At 44.5% G+C, this 16323-nt stretch overlaps 1 protein-coding gene across 5 annotated transcripts in view; it reads left to right on the top strand.

Annotated features, from left to right (window-relative positions):
• Positions 1 to 6994, top strand: part of lcp1 (lymphocyte cytosolic protein 1 (L-plastin)) — a 70650-nt gene extending 63656 nt beyond the window's left edge. For all 5 annotated transcript variants that reach the window (XM_078232230.1, XM_078232227.1, XM_078232229.1 and 2 more), the window contains exons 15-16: positions 1176 to 1300; positions 4895 to 6994. In XM_078232230.1, the coding sequence (XP_078088356.1) occupies positions 1176 to 1300; positions 4895 to 5027 (258 nt within the window). In that variant the 3' untranslated portion in view covers positions 5028 to 6994. The remainder of the gene's footprint in view (positions 1 to 1175; positions 1301 to 4894) is intronic.
• Positions 6995 to 16323: the final 9329 nt, after the last annotated feature.

Here is a 16323-nt window from a genome sequence, read left to right on the forward strand (position 1 = left end):
CCAGCAGCACGGTGTTGTCCATGGAGACCAGCTCAGCATGGAGACGGAGGCAGGAATGGGTCTGCCTGGCAGAGTAATGAACAGTGCGTCAGGAGCAGTGCAACACGATGGCACTCACCCCTGAGCGCCGCCTTGTGCATGCCACTCTTTAGCAATCGGGTTTAACGCTGACATGCTTTCCTGCTGGTGTGGCGCAGGATTGAAAGGCCTGAAGGGACACCAGCGGGCAGCTGTTTTAATGAGCATTCATGAGATCCAAATAGTGTTTGTGCCACCTGCCAGCAAGAGGACTGGCCCGCCCATTAACTCGCCTTTGGGAGAGTTGCAATCTAATTTTATGCCAGCGGGTTTCTGACTTTTTGGCTCTTGCCAGATTTTCCGCACCTGCACGCCACCAAACCTGCTGCGGTTGAGTTGGGAGAATTCCACCATATAGACATCTCCAATAAAAGCAGGATTATATCTCCAGTAAAATGAAACGAATGGAGTATCGTTACCTCACACAAATGTGTGTAAAATCAATTCCAGTCACTTATAGCAGTGTGGTTCCTAGATACGATTGGCAGTGAAATTACCCAATCCAGGACTTGTGATATCACCATTTACAGCCTTTGTTTCATTTTGTTCCCGCGAACACATGTAATTCTGGAAATCAGATTAAGTGGAACAAATGATTGCAGTGATTTCTTGTAAGGAAGAAGTTTGATAATTATCTGGATATTATTTGAAGCTGACATCCCAGATCTACCTGTAAATGGCTGAGTGTGCAGCCCGAGTCTGAAATCCATGAACTCCTGGGCGGGATTTTCCGCACAGCCTGCCATGTGTTTCGTGGTGGCGGAAGTGGTCCGCCATTTGCCGACAGTGGGATCTTCTGGTCCTGTCGTTGTCCAACGGGGTTTCCTGTTGAATGCACTCCTCATCGCCATGAGACCTCTGGCAGGGGTGCACCGCTGGCAGGACTGGAAGATCCCACCAGCATGAAAGGCCAGCAAGTTCAGCTGGCCCCTCTCCTAGCTGTGAGTTGTGGTACCAGCTGTGTTTGTCTGAGATAGGGGAGTCCCTATGTCTAGGATTGTTACTGATTGCCTATGTGTGACCACCAAGCCTGCAAGGGTGTAGTTTGTTCAGAGCGTTTCTGATGCATCCCATCCAATATGTTATTCAATATACAGGACAAAGAAATTAGCACAAGTATACCAGTACTGGATCTAATCGATGCCATTCAGCCTGGATCAATCCGATATGACCTTGTGAAGACTGGAGATCTGACTGACGAAGAGAAACTTCAAAATGCAAAGTGAGTAGTCGATATGCTGGAAGCACCCTTTAAGGAAAGCTATATAATTGGGAGAAAGGGAAGGAAGGGCATGTTGATAGTGTGAGCACTATCATAACCCTGTTGGGCTGAATGGTCTGTTTCTGTGCTGCCAATTCTATGTAATTCTAGCCTTGTTGCTTAAAGCAGGAGCAAAATTAATTTCCTTTACACAAAATGCTTCGAGTTCCAGGATATAATTGTGAATGGAATTTGACCTCACTTTGGGCTGTGTTCATCCAAAACTCTACTGCCCGTACTTTAGTGTGCTTCAAATCTCATTAATCCATCACCCCTGTTCCTGATGATCTTCACTTCTTCACTGCCTCCCTGCCCAACAACAAGGAACAGCAATGCATTTCCAAGTCAGGATGGTGAGTTGCTTGGAGGGGGAACGTCCAGATGGTGGTGCTCCCATGTGTCTGCTTAGGTGCCTTTGCAGATGGGATGGTCATCATCCATTTGGTAGATTGTGACGAGTGATGTTCTCCCGGTATCTGTACTGGAGCCTCAGCTTTTCCCCATTTACATCATTGACCTCAATGAAGAAACAAAGGGAGTATATCCAAGTTCGCAGATGATACCGAGCAGGCACAGTCAGTTGTTGGGATGGAGCAAGAAGTTACAAATGGACATAAATAAATGAAGAAAGTGCTAGAATTCAAACATAAGAACGTGATACTTCAGTTGTGGAGAGTCCTATTGACACCCTCATCAGAATTGGGTATCAAAAGATACAGAACTAACACAGATTATGGAGCTGAGGGACAGATCAATTATCTAACTGAATGGTGGAACCGGCTTGAGAGGCTGAATAGCCCACCCTTGATCCTATGTTCTTAAAATTAATGGTTTTGGTGTAGTTTACACAAAATACATCAGAATTCGATGTACTTTGGCATGTGTAATAATATCATTTTGAGCATGATAAGGCCCAGAAAGTGTGCATGTTTTGAATTATCACAATTCCACCTAGCTGCCTTCTTGTCAAACCCCTCAATCCCCTCTTCCAAACCTATATACATGTCCTGGGGTGGTACGGTAGCACAGTGGTTAGCACTGCTGCTTCACAGCGCCAGGGACCCGGGTTCAATTCCCGGCTTGGGTCACTGTCTATGTGAAGTTTGCATGTTCTCCCCGTGTCTGCGTGGGTTTCCTCCAGGTGCTCCGGTTTCCTCCCACATTCTGAAAAACTTGCTGCTTAGGTGCATTGACCCGAACAGGCGCCGGACTGTGGCGAGTAGGGGAATTTCACAGTAACTTCATTGCAGTGTTAATGTAAGCCTTACTTGTGACTAATAAATAAACTTTACTTTTGCTTTCCTTCAAAATTGAAAGTCGTAAGTAAAGGAACCAAATGCACTTAAAATTGTTTTAACATATTTAAACATGCAAGGCTTATTGAGAAAGTGAAGGGGCATGGGATACAAGGGGAAATTGCCTTGTGGATTCAGAACTGGCTTGCCCACAGAAGTGGTTGTAGATGGGTCTTTTTCAGCATGGAGGTCGGTCACCAGTGGAGTGCCCCAGGGATCTGTTCTGGGGCTCTTGCTCTTTGTGATTTTTCTAAATGACCTGGATGAGGAAGTGGAAGGATGGGTTGGCAAGTTTGCTGATGATACAAAGGTTGGTGGTGTTGTGGATAGTGTAGAGGGATGTCAGCAGTTGCAACGAGACATAGATAAGATGCAAGACTGGGCGGAGAAGTGGCAGATGGACTTCAACCCAGATAAGTGTGTGGTGGTTCATTTTGGCAGGTCGAATAGGATGAAAGAATATAATATTAAGGGTAAGACGCTTGGCAGTGTGGAAGATCAGAAGCATCTTGGGATCCGGGTTCATAGGACGCTCAAAGCAGCGTCGCAGGTGGAGGCTGTGGTTAAGAAGGCGTATGGAATGCTGGCCTTCATCAATAGAGGAATTAAGTTTAGAAATTGGGAAATAATGCTGCAGCTGTATAGGACCCTGGTCAGACCCCACCTGGAGTACTGTGCCCAGTTCTGGTCGCCTCATTACAGAAAGGATGTGGAAGCCATAGAAAGGGTGCAGAGGAGATTTACAAGGATGTTGCCTGGATTAGGTGGCTGCCTTATGAGGATAGGTTGAGAGAGCTAGGTCTTTTCTCCTTGGAGAAGTGAAGGATGAGAGGTGACCTGATAGAGGTGTATAAGATGTTGAGAGGTATTGATAGAGTGGATTCTCAGAGGCTTTTACCCAGGGCTGAAATGGTTGCCACAAGAGGTCACAGGTTTAGGGTGCTAGGGAGTAGGTACAGAGGAGATGTTAGGGATAAGTTTTTCACTCAGAGGGTGGTGGGTGCGTGGAATCGGCTGGGTACATATCCCCCTCCCTCGGGGGAATCCCCACAACAGGATCCCGTCTGGGTGAACCGGTTGTTGAATGTATCGACGTGACATCCTGTCAGTGAGGTTTGAAAATACATCTCGGGCTCAATATGTGGTGAGAGGGGTGGTTAATATGTTAATGGTTTTAGATGTATTAAATTCAGGTTCACACTCATTCATTCACTGGCGAGGGGCGGTGGAAATAGGATATCGTGATCTCGCCGGCGAGATTTGCGATTTCTGGGTTTTGCCAGATCTTGCGTCCCCACCGGCATTCCCGTGGATGCCGAGAGTGGGCTCGGATCCCACCTGTGATGTGTTGATCCTGAACATTTGTAAAGATCTAGCCTCTTGAGCATTCCCAATTCCTTCATTGATCAACATACCTTCAGCTGCCACAGCCTGAAATCCTGGGAATTCCCCTTGCAAGCCTGCCTATCTCTCCACCTCTCTCTCTCTCTCCTCCTTCAAACCTGCCTCCTTGACCAAACCTTTGGTCACCTGTCCTTATATCTTTCTTTAAGATTTTGTGTCAGTTTTGGACTGATTACGTTCCTGTGAATAACCTTGGATCATTTTAATTCAGTAAATTCTAACATTCTAGCATTGAGAATGCTATCTAAATTCAGGGTGTTGTTTGATGCCCAAGGCCCTGATCATAACAAGGCGGGAAATGAGAAGGAGCATTTTAAAAAGTCAGAAGTTTTAAAGTTTATTTATTAATCGCAAGTAGGCTTATATTCACACTACAATGAAGTTACTGTGAAAATCCCCTCGCCGCCACACTCGGGCACCTGTTCGGGTACACTGGTGGAGAATTTAGTATGGCCAATGCATCTAACCAGCATGTCTTTCGGATTGTGGGAGGAAACCGGAGCACCTGGAGGAAAGCCACGTAGACGCGGGGAGAACGTGCAGATTCCGCACAGACAGTGACTCAAGCCGGGAATTGAACCCAGGTCCCTGGCAGCAGTGCTAACCACTGTGCTGCTCGAGATTGTAGAACTCTACAATAACACAACTTGCCTTCTTATTCAGCACTACTTTTTAAGTTTCTGCGGCACTCCCAAACTACCATTCAGGCCACAAGAACTGTCGCAAATCTGCCAGCAATGTTTAAGCTAGTGCAGCTGCATAGCATGTTTATTCATATAACTAGAACAATGAGATTGCTTTTATTAAAAAACTTGTGCCCGATCCAAATACATTTGATTCTTTTGTTTTTCTCCAGGTATGCCATTTCGATGTCAAGAAAAATTGGAACTCGAGTCTATGCTCTTCCAGAGGACTTAGTTGAAGTAAAACCGAAAATGGTTATGACTGTTTTTGCATGTCTGATGGGAAAAGGAATGAAGAAGGTCTGAAAGATCTGACCCAAGTTAAATTGATCTATTTTCTTTTCATCAGTTCTTGGCTGGGTGCAACTTTCAAATGTAGGACGTTTGCTTACATTTGCTCCAGTTTTGTCACAACCATTTTAACTGGCTTTGCTACTGCTGAAATAATTATGGTAGATCAAAGATCCTGTCCCCTTGTCATTGTAAAAAAAAAACTTCAGCAGGGTGCTTACTAGAATGCATGCTGAGCTACAGAACTTCTATGCATACTCTAAACTTTCTCCACTAAACCAAAACGGGTTGCAACTGGTGCTTAAATAAGACCAATCGCAATAATTACCAAACCATTTACCTATTCAACAAATACAACTTGAGTCGTGTCAAGAGAGTATATTTGGAGGCAATTTTTTTCAGAGCTTGTTCTACTGTGCCATGGAAACACCATGCAAGAGGCTCTGAGGACATTTGCCATTTCTGTAGAAAGGCCCAGGTTTTTCTGGAGCATGACATTGTGCTTCATAACCTGTTAAACTTGTTTGTGCATGTTTAAGTTTTAAAAGTTGTTGCCTACAATGTTTCTGGAAGTGCTGGCTGACAACATAGCGAGGGTCAACAGGGCATCTGGAAGCTTGGTGAACAACAGGCCAAAGTATCTATCTCCTTGACCATTGAAACTGAAGTATTGGGAAATAAACAAAGAAGGAATGGTGAAGATGGGTGAATTCAATGTCAGTTCAGACACAGAAAGAAAAATAAAGAGAGAGGAAAACATGATATTGGATTGAGAGATTGAAAAAAAGAGGAAGGAAAATTAATTAAAATTTGACATTATATTTAATACTGCCTAGAACACTTCACAAGCTGAAGGAATAAGACAGCATACTTATAATTGTTCACTTTCTGAGCCGGAGAGGTTGATTGGTGAACATGAATAATTATCACACCAAAATGATCCTCAGTGATGTTAATTACTAGACTTAATTTCATGGACATTTAATGTGCAAATGACACAACTTGGTAAAAATCACAGGGAGATTTAAGTGCAAAATGTAATATTTGTGAGATAAGCTGCAGAGCAGCACAAATTGGCTAGAAACTAGTGGCGATTTGACATGCACGAGAAATATTTTTCTTGCCACAAGTTGCTGACTAATTTGCATATTAATAACGGCGTGTCATTCGAATACTGTTATTTTTTTCGGAAACACCTGGCCCATTTTATTTTGTCGATGGTATTTCCATCACTGGTTGATGTAATGAATCAACATTTTCTGGTACAGCTAGATTCAGACCTAAGATTGCACTAACTTAGATTTAGACCCAAGATAGCAGCTAACCTGTCCTCACATTAGCAGCTTGAATGTGCTTGACAAAGATTAAAGGAGATGTTAATTGTAGCGTGTGTAGTCCCTACACATTAACCAAGAAACCATTACTGACAATGGGGAATAAACACTTCACCCATTCCTGTGATATTCCCTTGTCATTTGCAACATAGGTGTTGGTCCATTTATTTTTAAGTGGGTTAAAACTTCTGCTATGATAGGATTTTCAGCAGGATTTTATATCCATTAACCCTGTCAACAATCCACCCTGAGTAATATCCTCTAACTAAATACTGGAAGTTGGCCCTACTTCCTAAACCAATGAGCTTGCATCTGTGCAGAAAGGATGTCTCTCTTGTCATTCCTTCTTTGAGTTTCTGAAATAATTGAACAGTATTGAATGTAAACTAACCAAAAATGGCCCTTATGTGTTGTCGTATTTACTGCAATGCTAGAGAATCTAAATTACAGCACTTCATTTTTCTTAACTAACTTTTCTACCCAAAGAAAGTATGTTTTTTATATTTTTGTTTTGTAAAATTCCTTTCAAAATGCTAGCTTTAAGCATAAGATGCTTTTTATTTAAGGTACTTGCAAGCCAGAAATTCATGCCTTCATATAAATATACGAATGAAATAAAAATAAAGAATGGTTTGACACCTTGCAAGTAAAACAAAAGCGAATTGTATATCTGCATCTTTTTTTCCCTCTTCCTCTGCTTTGCAAATGGGAACCTTGGTTCATTTTTGTTTTTGTTCTTCTCTTTAGCCTTAGTTAAGTAACACTCTCAATGCTGTCCCAACCTGCATCAACTAACACAGAGCAGCACCTCTACTGGAGCATTCTGTGCCTCAGTGATAGCTCTCTCTCACCTGAGCCAGCAGGTTGTGGACTCCAGTATTAGCAACTTGAATGTTTCATCCACTTACAGTTCAGAGCAGCATTGAAGGAATGCTGTACTGTCAGAAGTGGAATCTTGCAGAGGAGATGTCCAAAGTAAGGCCATGACTGATTCTTGAGGAGAAAAGATCCCCTGGTCACCAGTTGAAGAATTGTTTCTCCTCAACTAAACGCCATGAGTGGGATCCTTGTTCGCCCTACCACTGTGACTGGAGAATTTGGCACTCAGCCAAAACTCCATTCACTGCAGTGGCACTGGAGAATCCCAGTCGCGGCAAGGTCAGAGGTTTTCAGCGCATAAAGACGGCTTGATTCTCTGGTTTTCTGTTTCTGAGACTTGGTGGGAAAACTGGCTGCCTGTAACAGTGCCTGTACTGCAAAAATAATGAACTGGCTGTCACGTGCTCTGCTATGTCCTTCATACTGAAAGTGCTTTACAGATCTCACTAAACCTGTGAGCTTCCTCATCTGTGTTGCTAACTACCACACTGTGCTCGCCTACTAAATCAGGAGACAATCCCTAATTTAGCTACACTGATTTCAGGTTCAGTCCATTAGGTAATCATTCCCAACTATTGGTGGTGCAAAACATATCCCTGTTGGGCCTTTGAGATAATTACGCGGGTGTATCAGCTTGCATGACATACACTCTCATTCTCTTGGCTTGGCAGAATACTTTTATATAGAATTTTACAGCACAGAAACAGACCATCCAATTCAATAGCTCTGTGCCAGTGTATAAGCTACACTTGAACCTCCTCCCACCTTACTTCATCTCCCTTCCATTCACTTCTGTTGCTTCACCATGAGTACCTGCAGTCAACCCAGAGAGACTGCAGCTGTGAAACCAGTTTGATATGTCCTGACATAAACATTCTGTGACTCAGACAAAGACTGACGTACTCCTTGATCGGTAAGGAACATAATACGGCTGTAATAATCGTCGGGACTGGTGATCCAACATTAGATTGACTCTATTTCTATGTTCCATGCACGATTGACTGATAGTGCAGGACATTCATTTAAATAATAGAATATAGTTAAATGAAGCATAGGATAATTTTCTGTCTGTATAGGACAGAATTATATTAGATATGCCTTTTGTCCATTTGAATTGTGCATGACTTAGCTCCTAGGGGAGGGGGGGGGCTATGAATCTGCTTTTTGATACTTTTAATGGCCTGATTCATTCTGTGCTTTTGGTTTTTTTTGTCATTTTTATATTTATTTGAGTTTGATATTTTTATTAGAACAGAAGGCATGAATCTAAAATAGCTGAATGCTGTCTGTTAATTCGTTAGAAAGCTGGTTGTAATCAGCACATTTATAAGACTGCAGTAGAACCAGAAGAGCTGAAGAGACAAGCTCTTGTAATATAAGTTTTCATGAGAGCCAAGAGAGTGGCAAGGCAGGTTTCCTCAGCAATCAGCAAGTCAAGCGCAGCGACCGAGGTTTGTTCTGGGACAGTCCCGGTATGATATTTCATGGCTGAAAGGTACAAGATAAGAGAAGGATGTGCCAGGGAGATCAGCAGGCATCAGAGCCAGACTGCCCACCTCTGTGTCTGTGAGCACTAGCACACTGACCCTGATTGTCTCTGCAGAGAACCAACTGCAGAACTATGCCATCTGCTGCAAAGTAACCGGCACAATCGTGATGCCACTGCTGGGGGGGGCAGTAAAAGTTATTCCCCTGCTTTTGGCTTCTAGTCCAGAATGGCATTATCAACGAACACGTTGTCCCACACTTGTATCAAGCATGAGACTGCTGCATTGGTCAGAACTGTCAGCAGTTTCACCTCCTCTCCCATCTAAGAATTGCATTGACATGACAAAATTGCACGATCGATACATTTCTACAAAAACAGCTGACCACGCTTGTGGAGTACCATGCACGGTTCTGGTCTCTGCTACAGGAAGGATCTGGAGGCACCGCAGATGGTGGAAATAAGACTTACTGAGATGATGTTGAAACTGAGAAGTTGTAATCATTAGGAAAAATTGAAAAGTCTTGGGGTTCTTTAGACCAAAGCACAACATACCATTTAATTTCTTTTAGGACTGTTTGGGCAACCCTCTATACTCTTCAAGGGATCCACTTGATCCCAGCTGCCTATGCACGTCATGTGCCTCCTTCTTCTTCTTGACCAGGGCCTCAGTATCCCGAGTCATCCAATATTCCCTACCTCTACCAGCCAAATTTAACCAATGAGGCCAACACCAAGCATCCGGCCTGGTAGCTTTCACTGTGTGAGTTGGTGGAGGCCAAGGATAGGAGGGGCTCCTTGTTAGGTCTCTGAACTGATCGGAGGGTCCCTGCCAGCTGTTTGGCCAGCTTGTTCTTTATATCATACCTGCCATAAATACAGAAGGACCACATGAGGAAAAGCAGTGATACTAATTGATGTACGTATGCGTTCACACTCAAGGGTTGAAATCAGGCTGCATATATTAATAAATACATTAAAGACCTTTATTTAAACCAGCTAGGGGAATTACACACAAAATCAAGAACATATTATAATATTGCTCAGTGTGATTTCAAGGCAAAAGTTCCACAGTTCAACTGGATAATAGTGCCCAAGTTCTCATTCAGTAACAATCCCCTGTGAGCAGCTCTAGGTCCTGTGAGCTAAAAATTAACTGTCTTTGAACTCATGCTTCTTTTGACCTTAGATTCTGACCCCTAGTCTCGTCTTTGCACTTTGTCGAAGGAAGCGGTTACCTGCAGTCAAGTTGTTTGTGTGTCTAACTGCATAATTTAATTTAATTCCCATCAGTGGTGTTGCTCCTCTAGACAATTAAAATAGCATATAGATTGTCTTTGAGCCCAGAAAGGCTGTGAGGATAAATTTTTGACTCGATTAAGTGGAGGGGCCGGCGTGCAGGGATAGGAATTGTCTCCGTCATTCTCCACCAGATCACCATGGCAACACAAAAAATTCCCACAGGCAGCTCAATGGATGTACTGGCTATAAAGTGAGATATTCAGTCAGAATTCTCTTGTACAAAATAAACTGATTTTGCCCAACCGCCTGAAATGAAGGACTCAATCGGTGGTGGGATTATTTCAATTTCTTCTTGTAATTATGAATGAGCATGATTTTCCAACAGGTGCTGCCAGTGATCAAGGATTTCTGAAGGCATGACATCCTTGGATTCTTCACTAAGGCTGACTATCCAAATGGAAATATTTGCCATCATGTTATATGCATATGAAAAGCACCAGGAAATTGGTCCATCAAAACTATTCTATGCCACATGATGCAACCTTTTCTCACCACTAAGCCCACTGCCTGTCTTTGCCCCCTCCCTCACCCTACCTGATTTGATTTATTATTGTCACATGTATTAGTATACAGTGAAAATATTGTTTCTTGCGTGCTATACAGACAAAGCATACCGTTCATAGAGAAGGAAAGGAGAGCGTGGAGAATGTAGTATTACAGTCATAGCGAGGGTGTGGAAAAAGATCAACTTAGTGCAGGGTAGGTCCAATCAAAAGTCTGATGGCAGCAGGGAAGAAGCTGTTCTTGAGTTGGTTGGTACGTGACCTCAGACTTTTGTATCTCCTTCCCAAGGTAGAAGGTGGAAGAGAGTATGTCCTTAATCAAACAACTTCCTGGTAGAAGCAAGAAAAAAAACTTAAATCAATTTATGAAAACTCCTCACTCGTTCCCTGTAGATGATCAAGCGAGGTCCAAGAGATCAAGTGACCAGGACCATTGATCCTGGTCAAGCCAGCTACCCTCTAGAACTCTAGATGTCTTCCATGGGCAGGAACTCAACAAGCTCTCTTCACTGTATTCAGTGTTCGTACTGCCAACTTATTCCATAGTTCGATGATACTCTGCGAAAAGAGTTACTTCTGGGCATGTAACCCCATTCCTTCTTCTTGCAACAGAATCAAACCTCTTTGTCATTGTACAGATGAATCATATCCTCTTAAAATATTTTCTGAGAGTTTCAGCTCTCTGAGCTTGCCCTGCTGACTATTGCTCCTTAAATTAGGTACTGGTAGATTTCACTGCATTTACTCCAGGAACTCCCTCCCTAACACAATTGTTAGCGTATGTACATTACAGGGACTGCAGCGGTTCAAGAAGGCAGCTCACCACCACCCTCGAGGGCAATTGCCCTCACCCAAAGAGCAAGTTAAAAAATGGTTTGTTTTTGGTCACACAATCTCAGCCAACAACAGCTGAAACCCATCAAAGAAACTTGCAGGAATGAATATCAGAAGTTCGCAGAAGCCAAGAAGACAGCCTACATATCAATGCCTGCATGTATGAAGGCACAAACATGAGGAGAAAAAAAGTCAACATTCCATGTTGCCAAACATGAGGGCAGGATTTTACGGTTTCGGGACGAGCGAGGCCATAAAATCCCACCCAATGAGTTGTTGTAGGTAAAATAATACCTCTGAGACGAGTGGTAAGTCAAAGTACAGTGGTTTATTTGCACAATTGTGGGAGAGGTCCGATGCCTAACACGGCCTCAGACTTCTCAGTGAATACAGGTCAAGAGCACACATTTATACACAATTTTTTGCCCCTGGTCACGTCCTCATCTTCCCATGATTATTGCTGTCTCAACGATTCCATCCTTTGCGTAGTCCGCGTAGTCGTGGCCGTCTCAAGGCTGTGTTTTGTCGCCTCTATGTGGACTCCTGTGGGTTGTTTACATTATAAGTTTGCACAAACAGGTTAACTAAAACACAAGAGCCTATATAGCAATTTATATCAGTAGATGAATAGCATATAATGAATATATGAATCTATTGTTATACGATGACAGAAGGTATACATGTCAGCTCCAGCGTGTTAAACAAAGGTACATAATAGAAAGGAACATAAAATGGAGTCTGCTTAGCCACATTCCTGATATACAATTAGCTGGGAACAGCAAGGATAGCTGTCTCTCTTATCTGGTTTGGATACATGTAAACAGGCTTTATAGACATGAAGACACCGAGCTCTAACGAAAACATGAGCCCTAGAGTGCTTCTCACACAATCTCTACTTATCACAGAGTTCACTCTAAGTGTTACAGAGTTCATTAACCCATTCCCGTCTTCAGAGTGAAGATCAAGTGGAACATTCAGGTGAAGGAGAAGGCAAAGGCCAAATCTAAATTGGGTTTAGATGCAGAGTTACCCATTATAAAGTCACACTTTTTTTTTGTTATTCGTTCATGGATTTTTTGGGGCATCGTTGGCTAGGCCATTGTTTATTGTAAATCCCTCATTGTCCTTAAGAATGTGGTGAGCTGCCTTCTTGAACCGCTGCAGTCCCTGTAATGTACATACGCCAACAATTGGTGTAGGTACACCCACAGTGCTGTTAGGGTGGGAGTTCCAGGATTTTGAACCTGCCAGGCATTGTGTAACCGGAAGTCAATGTAGCAAACAGAGGAGTGATGGGTGAATAGTACTTGTGAAAGATGGATAAGATCAGCAAGTTTATAGAGGGCTACAACATGGGAAGCCAGCCTGAAGTGGAATAGTCAAGTCGAGATCAAGTTTTGGATGAAGGCAGCAAGTAAGCTGAGGCTGTGGCTGGAATTTTACCGCCTCGCCCACCCTGGATTCAGGGTGGACGAGGCTTGCAGAATAGAATTCTCCATTGGCCTTGGGCAGGATTTTATGAACCTTGCCCAATCGAGGTCGTAGAATCCTGCATTGTGGGGGCGATTCTCCCAAAAAAGTTCTAAGTGCTGAATTCACGGGAAAACTGATGTAAATCATGATTGTTTTTTCCAGTGGGAGTTCAGACGCAAACCTCCCACATTCTGTGCAATGCAGAGGTCACAATCGTGAATATCATTAAAGGCTCGGGGCAAGGCCTATTCACGCCAGAGTCTGAGAGTTCCAGGCCTTTGAACATGCACAGTGGCCTCGATCTGTCAGCCTCCCGTTTGCTGGCCAGTGATCGAGCTGGCTAGCCTGGGACCCCCACTGCCCCTGCAAGCCCCCTCCCCACCCTCCCCACGGCCCGATCGCGGCCCCCACGACCACTCCTGTGTCAATCCCGACCCTCTTCCCATTCCAGAGCATCCCAATCTCTAGCCCTCCTCCCCAGCAGTGACAATCCCTCCTGGCCGATCCCCCCCCCCACAACGGGAGGCAGACAACCCCCCCGGCAGACCCCCCCCCCGCCCCAATTGCTGGTCTCCCTCCAGCCCCGATCGATCTAAATGCAGAGTGGAAGCGTGACCCCCCCACCCCCATCGATCGCCTCTAGGCCCCTCCCCCAGCTGGCCCCACCCCTAAGCCCCATCCCCTGGGCATGGGCACTTTGCTTCTTGGGCAGTGCCAGGGGGCACAGGCCTGCACTGCCAGGGTGCCCATGCCCGGGGGCACCACCCCCTCTCTGCCCAACCCCCTGGTGGGCCCCGATTGCCCCCTTCACTCCAGTGGGGTTTCCCGCTACTCCCCAAGAGAGGAGCTAGTCTGAACCCCACCGGAGTGAAATTGCACTGGCGGGGTGGGAGATGCTATGGAGCCTGGAGACTTCAGTCCCGGGTCCGATTATGACATTTAAATTACATTAAAAATAAATTAAAATCATTTACCTGCTTGCTGTTCCCGCTGGTTTCCAGCATGGTCCTGACTGCGTCAATATCCGTCACTCAGAGATGCGCGCGCGTCGGGAACACATGTGCGAATCCCGCGAATCGGCCCAAACACGATTCTCCTGGCCAACCGCGCTAAAAAATTAGCAAGCCGGAATGGGAGAATCGCCCCCCTATGTGTTGATACAGAGGTGGAAATAGGTGGTCTTAGTGACGGCATGAATATGTGATCGGAATCTCATCTCAAAGTCAAGTACGACACCAAGATTACATACCGCCTGGTCCAGCCTCGGCCAGTTGGTAGGGAGCGAGAAGGAGTTGACGGCTGGGGAATGGAGCTTGTGGCAGCGGCCAACGAAAATAGCCGTGCCAATATTTAGCTGGAGGAAAACCTCTGGTATTCCAATACTGGAGGTTGGGCAAGTAGATTAATAATTGAGCTAGAATGGAGGAGCTGAGGCGGTGATGGTGAGATAGAGCTGGGTGTCATCAGCATACATATGGAAGCTGTGTTTCAGATAATATCGCTGAGGGGCAACATGTAGATGAGAGGGGCGAGGGGGAGGGGCAAGAATATATCCTTGGGGGGACACTAGAGGTACTGGCTGGAGGAGTGGGAAGAGATACCATTGCAGGTGACCCACTGGCTAAAACCGGATAGAAGTGAATGGAGCCAGAGGAATGCAGTCTCACTCTGCTGAACCATGTTGAGGAGACACTCTGGGAGGATAGTGTGGTCAACCATGTCAACAGTTGCAGACAGGAGGCAAGGAGGGATAGTTTGCTGTGGTCAAATCACATTTGTGACATTAATAAGAGATATTTTGATGATGGCAGAGGCGGAAACCTGATTGGAAGGATTCAGACATGGAATTCTGGGAAAGATGGGATTGGGAGGCAACAGCATGTTCAAGGACTTGGAGGGGATAAGAGAGGTCGAAGACAGAACTGTAGTTTGCAAGAACAGAGGGTCAAGGATTTTTTTTGAGGAGGAGATGAAGAAGGCAGATTTAAAGGAGAAATGGACAATACCTGAAGAGAGCGAGAACCATTAACAAAATCAAGTGGCATGAGAGCCGGGAAGAAAAGTTAGGTGGTCAGTGATTTGGTGGAATAGGATCGAAGGAGCAGGAGGTGGGCCTCGTGGTCAAGCTAAGCTCAAAAAGAGCATGAGAGAGAAGATAGGAGAGGAACTGGAGAAAGATATGAATTTAGGGAAGGGCAGGGTGGAACCTTAGAAGAAGTTTGGCCCAGTGGGCTAAGAGAAGAGAGGGAAGCAGCAGCGCAGCTAATCAGGTGGTCTCAATCTTAATTACAACGTCCATAAGCTCCTTGTAATGTCCGGACTGTGTTAGGGGTTGCGGGTTTTAAACAAAAAGAAAAAGATTTGGTTTGCCTACGCAGATTCAAAATAACAACAGATTTATTGTAGGAGCCATTGCCTGTATGGAGTAGAAAGTAAAACCAAAACAGGAGCTTGTGAAACACCCTAATGATATCACCATCAAATCATATCACTGGCTCTTAAAGCAATCATGCAAACATTTAAATATATAACATTCCTCTACTTGATGTTTTGGAGGGGTGGCCAGAATTGATTTGTGCCATGACTAATCTTTCGAAGCACTTCATAATGGTGGATGTCAGAGCTACCGGGCAATAGTTATTAAGGCACACTGCCTGGCTTTTCTTTAGTACAGAGATGATGGTCATCTTCTTGACACAGATAAGGACCTCAGATTGGGACCTCAGAAACAGGGGTTTACAAATGGAGCCAGCGGTTACTCTCAGCCATCACTCCTATGCTCACTGGGCTACATTGACCCCTCAACATGTCAAGTTTAAAACTCTCATCCTTGTATTTAAATGTCTTTATGACTTTGTCCATTCTTATCTCTGTAACTTTTCTTTGATTTGATTTATTATTGTCACGTGCATTAGTATACAGTGAAAAGTATTGTTTCTTGTGCTCTATACCGACAAAGCATACCGTTCATAGAGAAGGAAAGGAGAGAGTGCAGAATGTAGTGTTATCGTCATAGCTAGGCTGTAGAGAAAGATCAATTTAATATGAGGTAGGTCCATTCAAAAGTCTGATGGCAGAGGGAAGAAGCAGTTCTTGAGTCGGTTGGTACATGACCTCAGACTTTTGTATCTTTTTCCCAATGGAAGAAGGTGGAAGAGAGAATGTCCAAGGTGCATGGGGTCCTTGATTATGCTGGCTGCTTTTCCAAGGCAGCGGGAAGTGTAGACAGAGTCAACGGAAAGGGAGGCTGGTTTGTGTGATGGACTGGGCTTTGTTCACGACACTTTGTAATTTCTTGTGGTCTTGGATAGAGCAGGAGCCATACCAAGCTGTGATACAACCAGAAAGAATGCTTTCTATGGTGTATCTGTAAATGTTAGTGAGAGTCGTAGCGGACATGCCAAATTTCCTTAGCCTTCTGAGAACGTAGAGGGCTTTGATAGGCTTTCTTAACTATAGCGTCGGCGTGAAGGGACCAGGACAGGTTATTGGTGATCTGG

This window comes from Mustelus asterias, chromosome 17 (assembly GCF_964213995.1).
Source record: "Mustelus asterias chromosome 17, sMusAst1.hap1.1, whole genome shotgun sequence".
Classification (NCBI taxonomy): domain Eukaryota; kingdom Metazoa; phylum Chordata; class Chondrichthyes; order Carcharhiniformes; family Triakidae; genus Mustelus; species Mustelus asterias.